Here is a 19,364-nt window from a genome sequence, read left to right on the forward strand (position 1 = left end):
TCACCAATGTGAACATGTCACCAACAATAACGATGGATGTTACATTTATAATTTGATTTTAAAAAAATCCTCGTGGAGGAGGCTGGCATCGATCCGGCGACCTAAAGATCGGAGAACTCAACGTACTTAGTGGCGTGCTCACACTACCAGGTACGCTGATGTCTCCGTAGCATCGAGAGGGTCCTAGTCTCGTTGGTAGCGTGCAAGCTGTGTGTGTCATCTTCTTGGTTCTTTCGGTAAAGTCACGTAGAATGGAAATAATAAAAATAAAAATAAAACATAATAAAATAATTATTTTATTATACATAATAAATAATTATACATAATACATAATAAAATAATAAAATAATTATTTTATTATGTATAATGATTATTTTATTATGTATAATAATTATTTTATTATGCATAATATAATAATTATTTTATTATGTTTTATTTTTTATTATTGGCTCAGATGGTAGCGCGCTCGAGAAAAGAGAAGTGAACACATCTCAAATGCACGTCCAGTACAAGGATAGACGGTGTGAAATGTCTTACTAACAACACAGAGCTCGCTAACACACACAACTGACACGCTAGTCACTACACTAGGACCCTCGCGATGCTACGAAGAGTTGAGTGTAGTTGGTAGCGTGAGCACGCCACTAAAACACTAAACTCTTCGATGTTTAGATCGCCGGATCGATTCCTGCATCCTCCACGAGGAATATTTTTTTAAATCAATTGTTTAATGTAACGTCCATCGTTCACATTGGTGAACCAGCTTGACCTCTTGTCGTCCTCGATGTTGCTGTTTTGAAGCCCCTGTTAAGACGTTAGAGATGTGACAACAACAACAACAACCACAAGACAACTTAGATTAAGGCCATCAGTCTAACTCTGTACTACAACAAACATGGCTAAACCAATACACTTTTCGAAATCACCAAAATAAAGCCATGAAAGCAAAAATGTCGATCAACAATGTTTCTTTTAATAAACAGCAAATCCCAATCAAGCGGTCAGTGCCTTGCCCAATGGACTCATTAATGTGTAACGTTTTCTATTTGAATAAATGTAAAATAAGAACAACCCGTAAAAACAAAGTTTTTCACTCTAAATCCTTTATATGCGTGGCGGCTAGAGTCCTCTCGTCCTCTGGCTTGAGATGGCTGCCACCTATGGGTCAGATGATTGCATTGCACCATTAAGCAATTGGTAATAAAATATTTTATTTGTTTTCCCTAAACAGTGTAAAATTTTTGACATTTTTTTTTCACGAACATTAATTGTCTCGCACAACGAGTCTGTGTGCAAAATGTCAGCTCGATTGGATCACGGGAAGTGGGTTAAAAAACGAGCGAAAGATTTGCACGGTCCTAAGCAAGCAAGCAAGTGAACTGAATATAAAGGATTTAACAAAATGTATTCGCCTGTGGAGGACGCGGGGATCGAACCCGCGACCTCTCGCATGGGAAGCGAGACTGCGCCACTCGCCCAGCGCGTGAAGGTGTCACGCGCTGGGCTCCTACACGGTGACGTTCAGCCACATCCATGATGAGTTCCAGATGTGAAGCTTTCGTGACTGCAATGATTCATACTCTTAGGCTTTTTTCGGTCAAGTCGCTTATTAAATTGTAGATTTGAAGCTTTCGTGACTGCAATGATTCATACTCTTAGGCTTTTTTCGGTCAAGTCGCTTATTAAATTGTAGATTTGAAGCTTTCGTGACTGCAATGATTCATACTCTTAGGCTTTTTTCGGTCAAGTCGCTTATTAAATTGTAGATTTGAAGCTTTCGTGACTGCAATGATTCATACTGTTAGGCTTTTCTCGGAAAAAGTCACTTATTAAATTCTAGATTTGAAGCTTTCGTGACTGCAATGATTCATACTCTTAGGCTTTTTTCGGTAAAGTCATTTATTAAAGCAAAAAACCCACGACGTTTAGATCGCAAAACATTAACATAATTTATTAATGACGTCCGTTAGAGTAGCCACTCGTTGTGGGAGGGGCTGTTGCTGGTACCCCGGGAGTGACGTCATGTCACCTGCTGCCGCGTGACGTCACAGGCTGCAGCTTCGCGCGTGCAGTGAAATCCGAGGTGAGAAATTCTCATCGCGGTTGTTGTGGTTGTTGTTGTGGTTGTTGTTGTTGTGGTGGTTGTTGTTGTTTACCAAGCTAGAGCCTCGCTCTCTCTCTCGTAGGGATGTCAATAGAGCAGCAGCGAGCTTGTGAATCGATGTCCAAGTTGGAACTTTACAACGCGGGGCCTAGACACGCGGGGCCTAGACACGCGGGGCCTTGCCTCCTGCCCTCGCCTGGTCGCGTTTGCTTTAATTCCCTCCCTTAAGTTTAATTTGTCTTCACGCGGCTCGCTACTTTGTCACTTTGGTTTATTGTAGATATTGACGCAGTTTTTTTTTCGTTTTTTTACCAGCCCAAGCCCGCCTGAGCTGCTATACCGCTCTTGTTTACAGAAGCTACCTGCCCACAACACAAAGGTGGGTTTTGTCAACGCTTGTCTCGGTGTTTTGACTTAAAACTTTAGTAATTGCAGCAATTCATATTCTTGGTTCTTTCGGTGAAGTCACGGAGATAGAAAATTTTGTAAAATAACATAATAAAATGAATAAAAGTAAACAAAATTGTAAATAAATAAAAAAAACCCACGACGTTTCGACAACACAAATGGCCTTTATTTGATGTTATTATCTGTTGTTATTGTCTATCTACGTAACTTTACCGAAATAACCAAGAATACGTGTGGAAATGTGTATCGGTCAAAGACGCTGCACGCGTGCTGATGTTGACTCTAAATGTGGAGGGGAAACCCGGGAGATTCGGAGGAAAATCCACGCGACCACGGAGAGAGAGAGACACGCAAACTCCAAATATACAGCAGCAGCAGCAGGCGTCAGGGTCGGGATCGAACCCACGACTTCCTGTATACCAGGCGAGGTAGTCAACATCTCACCACGGAGAGAGAGAGACACGCAAACTCCAAATATACAGCAGCAGCAGGCGTCAGGGTCGGGATCGAACCCACGACTTTCTGTATACCAGGTGAGGTAGTTAACATCTCACCACAGAGATACGAGGGCTTCCAGGCATTTTTATGACCATTTGCACTCTCATTGTGTGCAATAACAGCCTGTGTGATGAATTTGGAAAACTTTTTCACTACATCATGAATATATGAATAAGTATAGACGTGTAAGTCACGTGTGACTGTGTATATGCATTACTCTGTGTCTGACGTGTAGGTGGTGTGGATATAATTTTTTTCTGTCTGCAGCTGTCGCTTGGTCTGATGGAGCAAAGGCGCTCAGCACAGCTCAGTACGGCAAGGCAACAATGCGACCGGCGTGGATACAGCACGGAGCGGACTGGAAATTTGACACAGCACCAGAGAGCTCACGCAGGAGAGAAACCCTTCAAGTGCAGTGTGTGTGGGAAGGCATTTTCACGGTCATATTATCTTAAAAGACACCAGAGAGCACACACGGGAGAGAAACCCTTCAAGTGTAGTGTGTGTGGGGTGGCATTTTCACAGTCAAATAATCTTAAAAGACACCAGAGAACACACATAGGAGAGAAACCTTTCAAGTGTACTCTGTGCGGGAAGGCATTTGCACAGTCATCTTCTCTTAAAAAACACCAGAGAATACACACGGGAGAGAAACCCTTCAAGTGCATTGTGTGTGGGAAGGCACTTTCACGGTCATCTGTTCTTAAAAGACACCAGAGAACACACACAGGAGAGAAACCTTTCAAGTGTACTCTGTGCGGGAAGGCGTTTTCTTTTTTACATCATCTCGTAAGACACCAGAGAACACACACGGGAGAGAAACCCTTCAAGTGCAGTGTGTGTGGGAAGGCATTTGCACATTCATCTACTCTTGTAACACACCAAAGAACACACACGGGAGAGAAACCCTTCAAGTGCACTGTGTGTGGGAAGGCATTTTCACAGTCATCTTCTCTTATAAAACACCAGAGAACACACACGGGAGAGAAACCCTTCAAGTGCACTGTGTGTGGGAAGGCACTTTCACGGTCATCAGATCTTAAAAGACACCAGAGAACACACACGGGAGAGAAACCCTTCAAGTGCATTCTGTGCAGGAAGGCGTTTTCAGATTCTTCCAATCTTCAAGTACACCAGAGAAGACACAAGCATCAGAAGATCCACAAGGACTGGAGTGTGAAATCAGCTTGTGAAAGTCAAAGTGCTGCAATGAGCCCATCCCTCATCAAACAAGAACCGGAAGAAAATCCCAGCTTGGACACTTTTAAAGGTACCAAGGTGAAATATGAAGAGGTGAAGGTGGAATGTGAAGAAGTGATGGTGAAGAGTAAAGAAGTGAAGGTAAAGTGTGAAGATGAAGATTCAAGTCCAGAATGTGACCTTCACATGGATGGAGGCAACGTGAAGCAGGAGGAGAATTCTGACTGAGGCAGAGCGAGGCAACTCCCAGCAGTTTGTGGAAGTGGAGGTGTCGGTGGACTTCCTCCGAGACAATACAAAGTGAAATGGGGACCCGGTAAATGTGTAAGCCAGAGACGATGTCGCTCCAATAGATGCACCTTTGTCACAGGCCTTTAATGACAATAACGTGAAGTTGAACACTCAGTTCCTAGGTTCAATCTGCAGGGTAAGGGTGGCCAGTCTTTGTGGACCTGTGTGTTGGGTATATCTCTGAGAGCCAATAAGCTTCCAAGCATTCACGATGTTATAATTGCTTTTACATGGTGCTGACTTAATCCGCTCAGCAACTCGGAGTTTTGTATCGTACCTCGTCTCAAACATTCTAAGAGCACCCCAAGTAGCAGCTGCCCCTGTGTGGCACAAGGTGGTGGCCCTGCACCGGCCTGAATATTGTCAAGAGCCTGTCAGTAGGGGGCGATGATTGATCTGTCATCTCAGCTGTGTCGTTTGTAGGTAATGTTTAGAATTTGCTAAATTTTTGACCCAGACGCCAACATGCAAAGGCCTACTCGTTTTGAATTGCACAATTGTGTGTTTCACATCCACTGTTCAGTAGAGGGTGCATTCTTGAAATAGCTCCTTGTTAATAAGATGTTATCTAAACTAAATTGTTCAATTTTGGAAGAAGGTAATCAACCAGGTAGGGTGTTGACTGTTGTGTTGGGTGACTCTGTGTTGTGTTGCATTATATTTATAAGTTCACTATGTTTGTGTTTTCATTCACTTGTACCTGACGATGGTTGCTTGTGTTCCAATCGAAACGTCGTTTTCTATTAAATTTCGTTCTACGTGACTTTACTGAAAGAACCAAAGAATAAGATGTTATCTGATGCAGTATATTTCACTGCAGTAATTCAATTTTGTGCATATGCCTGTCAATAATTTAGAATGAAAACTTGTCTGTGTGCGTACATGTAACACACACTGTACGTACACAATGCACACACACAGTGTACACACACAGTGTACACACACAGTGCGTACACACACTGTGTGTACACACAGTGTCCATCGTCCCTTTGATGCGGTGAAGTTGTCCTGTCCCATTAGAAAAACACCCCCTAAGCATGTTTCCACCTCCATGTTTGACGGTGGGGATGGTGTTCTTGGGGTCATAGGCAGCATTTTTCCTCCTCCAAAGACGGCGAGTTGAGTTGATGCCAAAGAGCTCAATTTTGGTCTCATCTGACCACAGCATTTTCACCCAGTTGTCCTCTGAATCATTCGGATGTTCATTGGCAAACTTCAGACGGGCATGTAAATGTGCTTTCTTGAGCAGGGGGACCTTGTGGGCGCTGCAGGATTTCAGTCCTTCACGGCGTAGTGTGTCACCAACTTTTTCTTGGTGACTATGGTCCCAGCTGCCTTGAGATCATTGACAAGATCCTCCCGTGTAGTTCTGGGCTGATTCCACACCGTTCTCATGATCATTGCAACTCCACGAGGTGAGATCTTGCATGGAGCCCCAGGCCGAGGGGGATTGACATTTCTTTTGTGTTTATTCCGTTAGCGAACATATATCGGTGGCATTGCCCCAGAAAACAGTCAACAAAACTGTGTCTCCGTCTCTTTATTTCGTCGTGTCGCCTGGTTGACTTAGGGGCTGGGGCGGGGAAACCAGCATACGCTCGCATTACAATTACTTCACGTAGCTGCACTGTTCATGAACATCAGCGGGTCAATGTTGCGATGGACCTCAGTTTTGCACAGGACACTTTTGCTTTGATAGAGCATTTTAATGACCTGTGATACCTTGATAATGCATGTGGTCATGAAAGTCCGTTTTGTACTGATAATTGGCTTTGCAGAGTTGAATACTGTCAGCACAATGATGTTAGCTGTGGCCTGGATTCGAACTCGGGCCGCCAGGTTCATAGCGAAGCGTCGCAAACGGAATGATCCTCAGTCGTGATTTATTGTAAGGCGGAGTTGTGCACCATCTGATGAGCGTGTAATGCATTGGACAATGCAAGCGGTGTAAATTCATTTCTGATATTGATGAGACCATATACAATGAGTGTCTGTGCAAGAATGTGAAAGTCAATCAATATCAATCAAAAATTAGCAAACTGTCATTTTGTACTTTATTGCATAATTTGTAAACGTGAACATTTTTTAACATAATTATGCATTATTTGCAAAAGTTACCACCCCTTGCATGGTTAATGCAAAATGTGCATTTGTGTGCAGTTACCAATATTAACTGTGCAATGCAGGATATGCGACACGATGCAGCGAAGTAGTGCACTTTATATACATAAACAATTATTATATAAGTAGAAGACATTATTTCCAACATTCTGAATATTCTTTACGTGCAATCATGTACAACGCGTCCCGTCATGGCACGCAATAAGCACGCATCTGCATTAGTAAATGCGTTGCACGCGTAACATTACCGCTGAACCAGCAACACGAGACATCCACGCGTCCCCTGCCACCGCCCTCCGCCGCCGTCTTGCAGGTCGGGCAGCAAAAACATAACACTTCTGAGAATTTGCAACAACACCAACACCATCAACACCACGAGAAATGTGCCTGTGAGCACCTGGAGACCACGTGGAGAAGACTCCAGGCCACGCGTTGACAACGATGTTGAACAAGTGGAGAATCGTTGACTTTGTCAAGCTACTAACTGTACTACCCGGCTTCGCCCGAGACTTGGATCCACCATGCCCGGCCGCCTTTGTCTCCCCAGTGGCGACGTTCACACACTGCACCAGTTACTCGTTTGAGGCTGAGTCGACCTAGCGGAGGCCCAGGACCGGTTCAAATAATCGTCACCGGCGGTGGCCGTGAGCGGGAATCGAACTCGGGTCGCCGGGTTCGTAGCGCGGCGTAGCGCTAATCGCTGCGCCACGATGCGTGACGCTTCCACACGCGTGGGTCACGTGACAGATGTGAAGTACGCGGCCGCAGGAGGAGGGTGGACGTCCTCCCTGGCGACGATCGCCGAGGGTGGCGGCGGCGGCAGAGTGCGTCTGTCGCGGCAGCGGCACCGCGGGTGAGCCACCGAGTCGGGTGAGCCACCGAGTCGGGTGAGCGACCGAGTCGGGTGAGCGACCGAGTCGGGTGAGCGACCGAGTCGGGTGAGCGACCGAGTCGGGTGAGCGACCGAGTCGGGGCACCGCGGGTGAGCGACCGAGGTGGGTGAGCGACCGAGTCGGGTGAGCGACCGAGTCGGGTGAGCGACCGAGTCGGGGCACCGCGGGTGAGCGACCGAGTCGGGTGAGCGACCGAGTCGGGTGAGCGACCGAGTCGGGTGAGCGACCGAGTCGGGGCACCGCGGGTGAGCGACCGAGGTGGGTGAGCGACCGAGTCGGGGCACCGCGGGTGAGCGACCGAGGTGGGTGAGTGACCGAGTCGGGTGAGCGACCGAGTCGGGGCACCGCGGGTGAGCGACCGAGTCGGGTGAGCGACCGAGTCGGGTGAGCGACCGAGTCGGGTGAGCGACCGAGTCGGGGCACCGCGGGTGAGCGACCGAGGTGGGTGAGCGACCGAGTCGGGGCACCGCGGGTGAGCGACCGAGGTGGGTGAGTGACCGAGTCGGGTGAGCGACCGCGCACGGGATCCAGGTCGGGCTGCGGCCACAGCCGCCACCACCGGCAACGTCGACGTCGCTCTCATCGGCTCACTTGTTTTCCCTCAACGTCAGCGTACCTGCACGTTGGGAGAGTAGCACGTGTAGTTGTGTGTGCAGTGTGTGTAGTGTACGTAGCGTGCGTGTGTGTGTGGTGTGTGTGTAGTGTACGTAGCGTGCGTGTGTGTGTGGTATGTGTGTAGTGTATGTAGCGTGTGTATATGTGTGTGTAGTGTATGTAGCGTGTGTATGTGTGTGTGTAGTGTACGTAGCGTGTGTATGTGTGTGGTGTGTGTGTGTGTAGTGTATGTAGCGTGTGTGGTGTGTGTGTAGTGTATGTAGCGTGCGTATGTGTGTGGTGTGTGTGTGTGTAGTGTGTGTAGCGTGTGTGTGTGTGTGTAGTGTATGTAGCGTGTGTATGTGTGTGTGTAGTGTATGTAGCGTGTGTATGTGTGTGTGTAGTGTACGTAGCGTGTGTGTGTGTGTGGTGTGTGTGTAGTGTATGTAGCGTGTGTATGTGTGTGGTGTGTGTGTAGTGTATGTAGTGTGTGTAGCGTGTGTATGTGTGTGTGTAGTGTATGTAGCGTGTGTGTGGTGTGTGTGTAGTGTATGTAGCGTGTGTGTGTGTGGTGTGTGTGTAGTGTATGTAGCGTGTGTATGTGTGTGGTGTGTGTGTAGTGTGTGTAGCGTGTGTGTGTGTAGTGTATGTAGCGTGTGTATGTGTGTGGTGTGTGTGTAGTGTGTGTAGCGTGTGTATGTGTGTGTGTAGTGTATGTAGCGTGTGTGTGGTGTGGGTGTAGTGTATGTAGCGTGTGTGTGTAGTATATGTGTGGTGTGTGTGTAGTGTATGTAGCCTATTAAAACTCCCCTCCCGTGACATCACAACATAATACAGATGGTCATCTATTCTTAGGTGTTTTCGGTAAAGTCACGTAGGCAAAACATCAAAATTAATGAAAAATAATAAAATAAAATAAAGATCTTTATTTTATTTTATTATTTTTATTTTAAAAAAATCTTTATTTTATATTATAATTTATAAAAATAATAAAATAAAGATCTTTATTTTATTTTATTATTTTTATTAATTTTGATGTTTTGCCTACGTGACTTTACCGAAAACACCTAAGAATATGATTCCTTGCAGTCACGAAAGCTTCAAGTTTAGATGGTCATCAATCAGCTTAACTCAGATAATCTGTGTGTCTGTGTGTGTGTGTCTGTGTGTGTGTCTGTGTGTGTGTCTGTGTGTGTCTGTGTGTGTGTGTCTGTGTGTGTGTGTCTGTGTGTGTGTGTCTGTGTGTGTGTGTCTGTGTGTGTGTCTGTGTGTGTGTGTGTCTGTGTGTGTCTGTGTGTCTGTGTGTGTCTGTGTGTGTGTGTCTGTGTGTGTGTATCTGTGTGTGTGTGTCTGTGTGTGTGTCTGTGTGTGTGTCTGTGTGTGTGTGTCTGTGTGTATGTGTGTCTGTGTGTGTGTCTGTCTGTGTGTGTGTGTATCTGTGTGTGTGTGTCTGTGTGTGTGTCTGTGTGTATGTGGGTGTATGTGTGTGTCTGTGTGTGTCTGTGTGTGTGTGTTTGTGTGTGTATCTGTGTGTGTGTCTGTGTGTGTCTGTGTGTGTGTCTGTGTGTGTGTCTGTGTGTGTGTGTCTGTAGTCCGGCAAAACAACCTCCTACCTCCTCGCGGTGCCGGACGGGCAACACTGTCGTGGACATTGCTGTGGGGGGAGGGCCAATGCCCATTGGCCTCTCCCCTCATGGCGTCTGTGACCACCACAGTGGCTGAACGGGGGCTCTGGACGGGTGTGAGGGGCTGGTAACCCCTCCACCTTCAATTCATTACCACTAAACCACGAATTAAACATAAACCTGTAACAAATAAGCTTGTGCCGGAGGCCCCGGGGGGTCAGGCTTTTATGACGTCTCCTGGCCAAACCCCATTTGGCGGAGCCAGGAGATTGAATTTTCACCCTCGGGGCTCCTCCAGAAACAACAAAAAACCATTGCGGATGGCCACGTGGAATGTTCGAACGCTCACTGCGGAGGAGAGGCTGCCACTCCTCTGTCGGGAGCTGGACCGGTACCGCCTGGATCTCTGTGGCATTCAGGAGGTCCGGTGGACCGGTTCTGGCTCCTGCCACCATGAGGGGTGGACAGTCCTCTACTCGGGGCAGGAGACTGCCAAACAACAGGGTGTGGCTCTTCTTCTGAACAAAAGAATGAAGGGGGCGTGGGAGCGTGGCGGTGAGGTGTGGGAAGCTGTAAGCCCCAGGATACTTTGGGCTCGCCTTCCCATCAACCAGAGGCGAGGAGTGGTGGTCGTGGTTACTTATGCCCCCACCGAAGACGAACATCCGTGGAGGGATGCAAGCAAAGCCGATGAGTCAGACGCTTTCTATGACCTCCTGTCACAGGTGCTGGCTAAAGTGGCCACTCGGGACAGAGTCATCTTGTTGGGTGACTTCAATGCCCGAGTTGGTCATGATGCTGACACCTGGTCTGGAGTGATTGGAAGGCATGGGCCAGATCAGCTCAATAATAACGGTAGGAGGCTGCTAGATTTTTGTGCAGCCCATGGGCTTGTAATTACCAACACGCTCTTCCGGCATCGGCGCATCCACACAACATCATGGATACATGCCGGGTCCAAGCAAGAACATCTGCTGGACTACATAGTGACGGACCAGCGGATGCGAACCCATGTCCTTGACACCAGGACCTACCGTGGAGCTGATCTGTCCTCTGACCATCGACTAGTCATCTGTAAGATGCGCCTGCCTTTCTTCCACTCCGGTGGTGGGTGTACACCCAGGATCCCATTCCAACCAAAAGTGGCCTGGTCTCAGTTAGCTGATGAAAGTTGCAAGCGAGAATTTCATCATCGCTTGCAGCTGGGGTTGGCATCGTCCCCCACTCCACCTGATGTCGAGGGTAAATGGGCGAGGTTTAAGACTGTGACTCATGCAGCTGCAATGGCTGCTTTGGGTACGCGGTCCAGACCTCCCCAGAAACCCTGGCTGACAGAGGAGGTGTTCAGGTTAATTGAGAAAAAGCGACAGGCCCACTCTCATCGCCTACAGCATCCCACGTCAGAGAATGAGGAGGTTTACCGCAGCCTTCGCTCGGAAGTTCGGAGAGCCGTAAGGCGTTGTAAGGATGGGTGGTGGTCGCGGGTTGCTAAGGAGATGGAGTCTGCCTCAGTGGCCCGTGATCACAAATCACTATTTAACTCCATCAAAAAAGTAACCTGCAGCGCCACACCTATTACCATCATTAGAGGAAAAAACGGTGATCCAATCTCCGACCCCCAGGAACAGGTTTGCAGATTTTCTGAGCATTTCTGTGAGGTCCTGGGGGAGGGAAATTCTCTCAGCCAGGAAAACATCATGGCACAAAGTGGGGATAACCCTGCTGAGGCTGCGGTGCCTCAAATATTGGAAGAGGTCACCCCCTGTGAGTGGCTGGCTGAGGTTCCAGCTGTTGAGGAAGTACTGAGGGCGATCCGGAGTCTGAGACCAGGGAAGGCACCGGGCAGAGATGATCTCCCAAGCGAAATGCTGAGGGAGGGTGGCGTTTGTGCACAGACTGCCCTATATGACATCATAACAACAGTCTGGACCACTGGACGGGTTCCGCAGGACTGGAAGGATGCCCTGGTGGTCCCCCTCTTTAAGAAGGGGGACCGCACAGACTGTAACAACTACAGGGGCATCTCACTCCTCAGTGTGCCGGGTAAGGTCCTGGCAAGGATTATTCAACATCGCCTTGCTAGGCACGCTGAGGAGGGGCTTGCGGAGCCCCAATGCGGTTTCAGGAAAGGGCGGTCCTGCACAGATGCCATATTTTCTGTCCGTCTGCTACAGCAGAGGTGTAGGGAATTCCAAAAAGACCTACATCTCTGCTTTATTGACCTGGTCAAGGCCTATGATACCATCAGTAGGACTGGACTCTGGGTTGTTCTTCGTGCTTTCGGAGTCCCTGACCCTCTGCTCACGATCATTAAGGACCTTCATGATGGTGAGCGGGCCCGGGTAAAACTACGTGGCCGGGAGTCGGAGCCTTTCCCTGTACACCTTGGGGTGCGACAGGGATGTCCTCTGGCTCCCACATTATTTAACATCTATTTTGACCGCGTAGTTCGTGAAGCCTTCAATAGCTGTACCGGGGGAATTTCCGTTTGGTACAGATATAATGGGAGGCTGATCGACGCCCGGGTGCGATCAAGGGATGGCTCCCTATTGGTCAACCACGTTATGTATGCCGATGATTTGGTAATAGCTGCTCATTCAGAAGAGGAGTTGGAGGCGCTGCTGCTGAGACTGGAGCGTGCCACTAAGAGGTGGGGCCTTACCATCAGCCCCACCAAAACCAAGCACCTGCCTGGGTATTTTGTACCATCGGACACTCCACCCCCACAACTCCCAATTGGTGATGGGGCAGTTGTGGAGAGAGTGGAGAGTTTCCCATACCTGGGCAGTATGCTTATGACCGGCTCCAGTCTATCAGCAGAGGTCTCACTCCGAATCAGTCGAGCGGCAATATCTTTCATCGGTTGCGTAACGCTGTGTGGAAGCTACCTGGTCTGTCGCTCCGCACGAAGCTTCAGGTCTTCTCGGCCACGGTCATTCCCTCCCTTCTCTACGCTTGCGAGACGTGGACCCCCCTGGTGGAGCATCTTCGCCGGTTGGAAACATTTAGGCTGGCCTGCCTACGATCCATCCTGGGTTTAACCAGGCTGGATTGTGTGAGGAGCTCACAAATCCTTGAAAGATCTGGGCAAAGTCCCATCAGTGAGCTCCTCCGGCAGGCAAGGCTGCGTTGGCTGGGTCATGTAGCCCGCATGCCCAGCCACCGCATGCCTAAACAGCTTTTGTTCGGCCGGATCGAGGGGGCTAGACGGGCGCGGCACGGGCTGGAGAAGAGATGGAGTGATGTGGTACAGGAGGACGTGGAGCTGAGTGGACTTGCCGATGACTGGTACCAGCGGTGTCAAGATCGGCCTCAGTGGAGGAGGCTCGTGAAGGACGCTACTGGGCAGTTGGAGGCAGTCGCCCTCCAACAACAACGGAGGGCGGAGGAGCGACGCTCACAACAACGAGCGGAGCGCCGGGTGGCTAAAGCACAGCAAGTTGGCACAGTAGGGGGCACAGGTGGTGCATCAGCCAGTCATCTCGGTCATCTCGGTCAGTCGACCAGTGGCACCTGGGTCTGCCCCGTGACCTCCTGCCAGCGGGCTTTCGACACTTCACGTGGCCTCAAGGTGCACTTGGCCTGGCACAAGCATCGTGGTGACGTCACCGCCACTTAGTGGCGAATGGCGGTTGTTGTTGTTGTTGTGTCTGTCTGTGTGTGTGTGTATCTGTGTGTGTGTGTCTGTGTGTGTGTCTGTGTGTATGTGGGTGTATGTGTGTGTCTGTGTGTGTCTGTGTGTGTGTGTTTGTGTGTGTATCTGTGTGTGTGTCTGTGTGTGTCTGTGTGTGTGTCTGTGTGTGTGTGTCTGTGTGTGTCTGTGTGTCTGTGTGTGTGTGTCTGTGTGTGTATCTGTGCGTGTGTGTCTGTGTGTGTATCTGTGTGTCTGTGTGTGTGTGTCTGTGTGTGTGTCTGTGTGTGTGTGTCTGTGTGTCTGTGTGTGTATCTGTGTGTGTGTCTGTGTGTGTCTGTGTGTGTGTCTGTGTGTGTGTGTCTGTGTGTGTCTGTGTGTGTGTCTGTGTGTGTGTCTGTGTGTGTGTCTGTGTGTGTGTGTCTGTGTGTGTCTGTGTGTCTGTGTGTGTGTCTGTGTGTGTGTGTCTGTGTGTATGTGTGTCTGTGTGTGTGTCTGTCTGTGTGTGTGTGTCTGTGTGTGTGTGTCTGTGTGTGTGTGTCTGTGTGTGTACACTGTGTACACAGACACAGTGTACACACACACACACACAGTGTACACACACACAGTGTACACACACAGTGTACATACACACAGTGTACACACACACACAGTGTACACACACACACAGTGTACACACACACACTGTGTACCCCGCTCTGTGACATCCCCACTCAGCATTACGTCATCCGCGTGAAACGCCAGGGGGAGGTGTACCTCGCTAGTGACGTCATGTCACCAAGAATTCCACCCCCCTCCCCCCCGTCCCCCGCGCTCTTGAACGTGACGTCACCTCCGCCTCGTTCACTGCAGACGTCGTTCCAGTTGCCAATCCTTATTTGGGCAAAGCCACGCCCAGTGACGGGCGGCTCATTAACATAAAGAGTCCGTTAATGACGTCACGAGCTTATCGCGACGGTCTCATTAACATAATTTATTCATATTCTCATTTATTGTGGGAGGAGCCTGTCTCGTACGCGGGAAGTGACGTCACGTCACCTACTACCGCGTGACGTCACGAGGCGACAGGAAGCTGTCGCTAATGGCGTGCAGTGAAGTCCGAGGTGAGAAATTCTCATCGTTGTGGTGGTTGTTGTTGTGGTTGTTGTTGTGGTTGTTGTTGTTGTTTACCAAGGTAGAGCCTCGCTCTCTCTCTCGTAGGGACGTCACTAGAGCAGCAGCAGCAGCTTGTGAATCCCTGTCCAGCTTGGAGCTTGACTACGCGGGGCCTAGACACGCGAGGCCTTGCCTCCTGCCCTCGCCTGATCGCGTTTGCTTTAATTCTCTCGCTTAAGTTTAATTTGTCTTCACGCGGCTCGCTACTTTGTCACTTTGGTTTATTGTAGATATTTACGCAGTTTTTTTTTTCGTTTTTTTACAGCCCAAGCCCGCTTGAGCTGCTGTACCGCTCTTGTTTACAGAAGCTACCTGCCCACAACAACAACAAGGTGGGTGGGTGGAGGTTTTGTCAACGCGTGTGTCTCAATGTTTTGACTTAAAACTTTCGTAACTGCAGCAATTCATATTCGTAAAGTCACGGAGATAGAAAATAAACTAACAGATAAAGATATTAAATTAAATAAAAAATTGAAATTAAAGCAAAAAAACCCACGACGTTTTGACCGCAACACAGGTGGTCTTTCTTTAATTTAATTATCTGTTAATTGTATTTGCTATCTACGTGACTTTACCGAAAGAACCAAGACTACGTGTGTCAATGTCTGTCAAACACGCTGAGCGCGTGCTGATGTTGATTCTAAATGTGGAGGGGACAAGCCCTGCTGCTGTTGACCATGGCACTGTGACTGTGTGTGTGTGTGCCAGTGTGAAGTCTATTCACTCTGTTGAACACGCACGTTATGTCAAAACAATATTATATCTTCTTGCTTCTTTCGGTAAAGTCACGTAGAAGGGAAATAATACAAATAAAACATACTAAAATAATATAACAATATACTAAAATATTAAAATAATATGGTCATATAATATTATATTTCAATGTAAAGCTTTCGTGACTGCAGGGATTCATCTTCTTGGTTCTTTTGGTAAAGCCACGTAGAAGGGAAATAACAAAATAATACAAATAAAACATAATAATATAAAATATTGTATTAGTTTTATTTTATTATTTCCCTTCTACGTGACTTTACCTAAAGAACCAAGAAGATGAATCCCTGCAGTCACGAAAGCTTTACATCAAAAGTTAAATTTCAGTTTAGTCTATGGGTCTCAACCATGTGTCTCTGTGGGTCTTTATGTGTATCTGTGGGTTTCTATGTGTCTCTGTGGGTCTCTGTGTGACTCTGTGGGTCTCTATTAATCTCCATGGGTCTCTATTCATCTCGCTGTATCTCTATGGGTCTCTATGTGTCTCTGTGGGTCTCTATTAATCTCCATGGGTTTCTATTAATCTCCATGGGTCTCTATTCATCTCGATGTATCTCTATGGGTCTCTATGTGTCTCTGTGTGACTCTGTGGGTCTCTATGTATCTCTATGGGTCTCTATGGGTTTCTATTCATCTCCATAGGTCTCTATTCATCTCGATGTATCTCTATGGGTCTCTGTGTGACTCTGTGGGTCTCTATGGGTTTCTATTAATCTCCATGGGTCTTTACTCATCTCGATGTATCTCTGTGGGTTGAAATGGAAACAGGAAGTTAACACAGCACACACGTGCAGCAGCAGAAGTCGGATCTGTTCATCCCCAGCATTTAAGGACATCTCAGCCTGGGTTCACACCTCTGAGTTACGATTGAACATTAATTAACGCATTTCTGCATAACACAAACAGTGTTGGTTTCAACACCCTTTGCGATGTCAGCTGAATTTTGCTCTCAGAAATATTCCTTTTGTAGCCAGACAGCCGAACTTGTGTGCTCGGAATTTTGGGTTCACATTCAGATTTATGACTATTTGCCCTCTCATTGTGTGCCATAAAAACACGTGTGATGAATTTGGGAAACTTTTTCACTACATCATGAATATATGAATAAGTATAGACGTGTAAGTCACGTGTGACTGTGTATATATGCATTCCGCTGTGTCTGACGTGTAGATGGTGTGGATTTTCTTTTTTTATGTCTGCAGCTGTCGCTTGGTCTGATGGAGCAAAGGCGCTCAGCACAGCTCGGTACGGAAAGGCAACAATGCGACCAGCGTGGATACAGCACGGAGCGGACTGTAAATTTGACACAGCACCAGAGAACACACACAGGAGAGAAACCCTTCAAGTGCACTGTGTGTGGGAAGGCATTTGCATGGCCATCAGTTCTTCAGATCCACCAGAGAACACACACAGGAGAGAAACCCTTCAAGTGCAGTGTGTGTGGGAAGGCGTTTTCACGGTCATTTGCTATTAAAACACACAAGAGAACACACACGGGAGAGAAACCCTTCAAGTGCAGTGTGTGTGGGAAGGCGTTTGCACAATCACCACATCTTCAAGCACACCAGAGAACACACACGGGAGAGAAACCCTTCAAGTGCAGTGTGTGTGGGAAGGCATTTTCACAGTCATCTTCTCTTATAAAACACCAGAGAACACACACGGGAGAGAAACCCTTCAAGTGCACTGTGTGTGGGAAGGCATTTTCACGGTCATCTTCTCTTAAAAAACACCAGAGAACACACACGGGAGAGAAACCCTTCAAGTGCAGTGTGTGTGGGAAGGCATTTACACAGTCATCAAATCTTAAAAAACACCAGAGAACACACACGGGAGAGAAACCCTTCAAGTGCAGTGTGTGTGGGAAGGCGTTTTCACGGTCATTTGCTATTAAAACACACAAGAGAACACACACGGGAGAGAAACCCTTCAAGTGCAGTGTGTGTGGGAAGGCGTTTTCACGGTCATTTGCTATTAAAACACACAAGAGAACACACACGGGAGAGAAACCCTTCAAGTGCAGTGTGTGTGGGAAGGCATTTTCACAGCCATCTTCTCTGATAAAACACCAGAGAACACACACGGGAGAGAAACCCTTCAAGTGCATTCCGTGCGGGAAGGCGTTTACACAGTCAGAACATCTTCAAGTCCACCAGAGAACACAGACGCATCAGAATATCCACAAGGAGTGGAGTCTGAAATCAGCTTGTGAAAGTCAAAGTGCCGCAATGAGCCCATCCCTCGTGAAACAAGAACCGGAAGAAAATCCCAGCTTGGACACTTTTAAAGGTAATGAGGTGAAATATGAAGAGGTGAAGGTGAAATATGAAGAGGTGAAGGTGAAGAGCGAAGAAGTGATGGTAAAATGTGAAGATGAAGATTCAACTCCAGAATGGGACCTTCACATCGATGGAGGCAACGTGAAGCAGGAGGAGAATTCTGACTGAGGCAGAGTGAGGCAACTCCAAGCATCTTCTTGGTTCTTTCGGTAAAGTCACGTAGAAGGGAAGTAATACAATAATACAAATAAAACATGATCAAATAATTCTCACGACGTTTCGGCCACAACGCAAGCAGCTGTCCTCAGGTGAAAGAACCAAGAAGATGAATCCCTGCAGTCACGAAAGCTTTAAATCGAAACTCCCAGCAGTTTGTGGAGGTGTGGCTGGACTTCCTAAGACAACACAAAGTCAAATTGAGACCCGGTAGATGATGTAAGCCGTGAGACGATGTCGCTGCATTAGATGCTCCTTTGTCACAGGCCTTTAATGACAATAACGTGAAGTTGAACACTCAGTTCCTAGGTTCAACCTGCAGGGTAAGAGCGAGTGGCCAGTTACTGCAGCTACATACTATTAACACTCCTTCCCTTTGTTAATGCTACCCCTATCCCCTTCCTTTGGTGCTGCTAATTCTGCATAATGCACGGGCATAAGTAGTACTAATCACATACCTGCATTTCTCATAAATATGCTAAATGCCTCTTGATTTGCAAATTCCTTTGTCAAGGCGCCCAGCTTATATATATGCTCCAAGCGCGTGTGCTGTTTCATTCAGACGCTGTCGCCTCGACAGACCTGGTTTTCACCTGAGGATGGCTGCTTGCGTTGTGGCCGAAACGTCGTGAGAATTGTTTATTGTGTTTATTATTTTATTACTTCCCTTCTACGTGACGACTTTACCGAAAGAAGCAAGAAGACAAGTGGCCAGTCTTAGTGGACCTGTGGGTTGGGTCAATCTCTCACCAGGAGCGAGAGCCAATCAGCCCCCAAGCATTCACGATGTTCTCATCATAATTGCTGTTACATGGCGCTTGTCTGAAACACTCGAAGAGCATCTGCAAGTAGCAGCTGCCCCTGTGTGGCACACGATGATTGATGTGTAATCTCAGCTGTGTCGTTAGTAGGTGATCTTGACTTGAAGCTTTCGTGACTGCAGGAATCCACACCCTTTAGTTCTTTTGGTGACGTCACGTGGGTCGAAAAATTATAGATCGCGGCGTTTCGATCGCAACGCAAGCGATTGTCATCAGGTGTGACAACCACCATCATCATCACCACCACCATCACCACTTTCACCATCACCACCACCATCACCACTTTCACCACCACCATCATCACCAACTGAGGTAGACGCCTACTTCAGCAGTTATTGACGTGGTCCCAGCTGATGGCGATTGCTTGCCTTGCTATCGAAACCTCGTGATCTATTATTTGTAGGTAATGTTTACAATTTGCTACGTTTTCACCCAGACGCCAGCATGCAATGGACTACTCGTTTTGAATGACACAATAGTATGTGTTAAAATAGCTTCTTGTTAATACGTTGTTACCTGATGCAGTATGTTTCGCTGCAGTAATTCAATTTTGTTAATATGCCTGTCAATAATTTAGAATGAATACTTGTCTGATTGTGCGTGTACATGTAACAGTTTGTCTGTGAGGGTCAAACATGAAGTGTTCAAATCTAGAGTGATTAAGTGATGTTAGGACAAAGTGTGTGTGTCTGGAAGTAACCTGTACAGATCACTCAGGCGAGATCATTCATCAGTTACAAGGCATACCACTTTAAAG

At 47.6% G+C, this 19,364-nt stretch overlaps 1 protein-coding gene across 1 annotated transcript; it reads left to right on the forward strand.

Moving 5' to 3' along the window:
• The first annotated feature begins 2,422 nt into the window (after positions 1 to 2,422).
• Positions 2,423 to 17,767, forward strand: LOC133339865 (zinc finger protein ZFP2-like). The gene is made up of 3 exons (XM_061547994.1): positions 2,423 to 2,483; positions 3,278 to 4,138; positions 16,602 to 17,767. The coding sequence occupies exons 2-3, from the start codon at positions 3,293 to 3,295 to the stop codon at positions 17,736 to 17,738; spliced, it is 1,983 nt and encodes a 660-aa protein (XP_061403978.1). The 5' UTR covers positions 2,423 to 2,483; positions 3,278 to 3,292; the 3' UTR covers positions 17,739 to 17,767.
• Positions 17,768 to 19,364: the final 1,597 nt, after the last annotated feature.

This window comes from Lethenteron reissneri, unplaced genomic scaffold (assembly GCF_015708825.2).
Source record: "Lethenteron reissneri isolate LAM-NWPU_2019-01 unplaced genomic scaffold, ASM1570882v1 scaffold_469, whole genome shotgun sequence".
NCBI lineage: Eukaryota > Metazoa > Chordata > Hyperoartia > Petromyzontiformes > Petromyzontidae > Lethenteron > Lethenteron reissneri.

Bases quoted from the DNA above. Each gene is read 5' to 3' on its own strand.
- LOC133339865 (XM_061547994.1), top strand. From the start codon at position 3,293: ATGGAGCAAAGGCGCTCAGCACAGCTCAGTACGGCAAGGCAACAATGC. The intron at 4,139-16,601 runs GTACACCAGAGA...AATTTGACACAG, and splicing joins CAGATTCTTCCAATCTTCAA to CACCAGAGAACACACACAGG.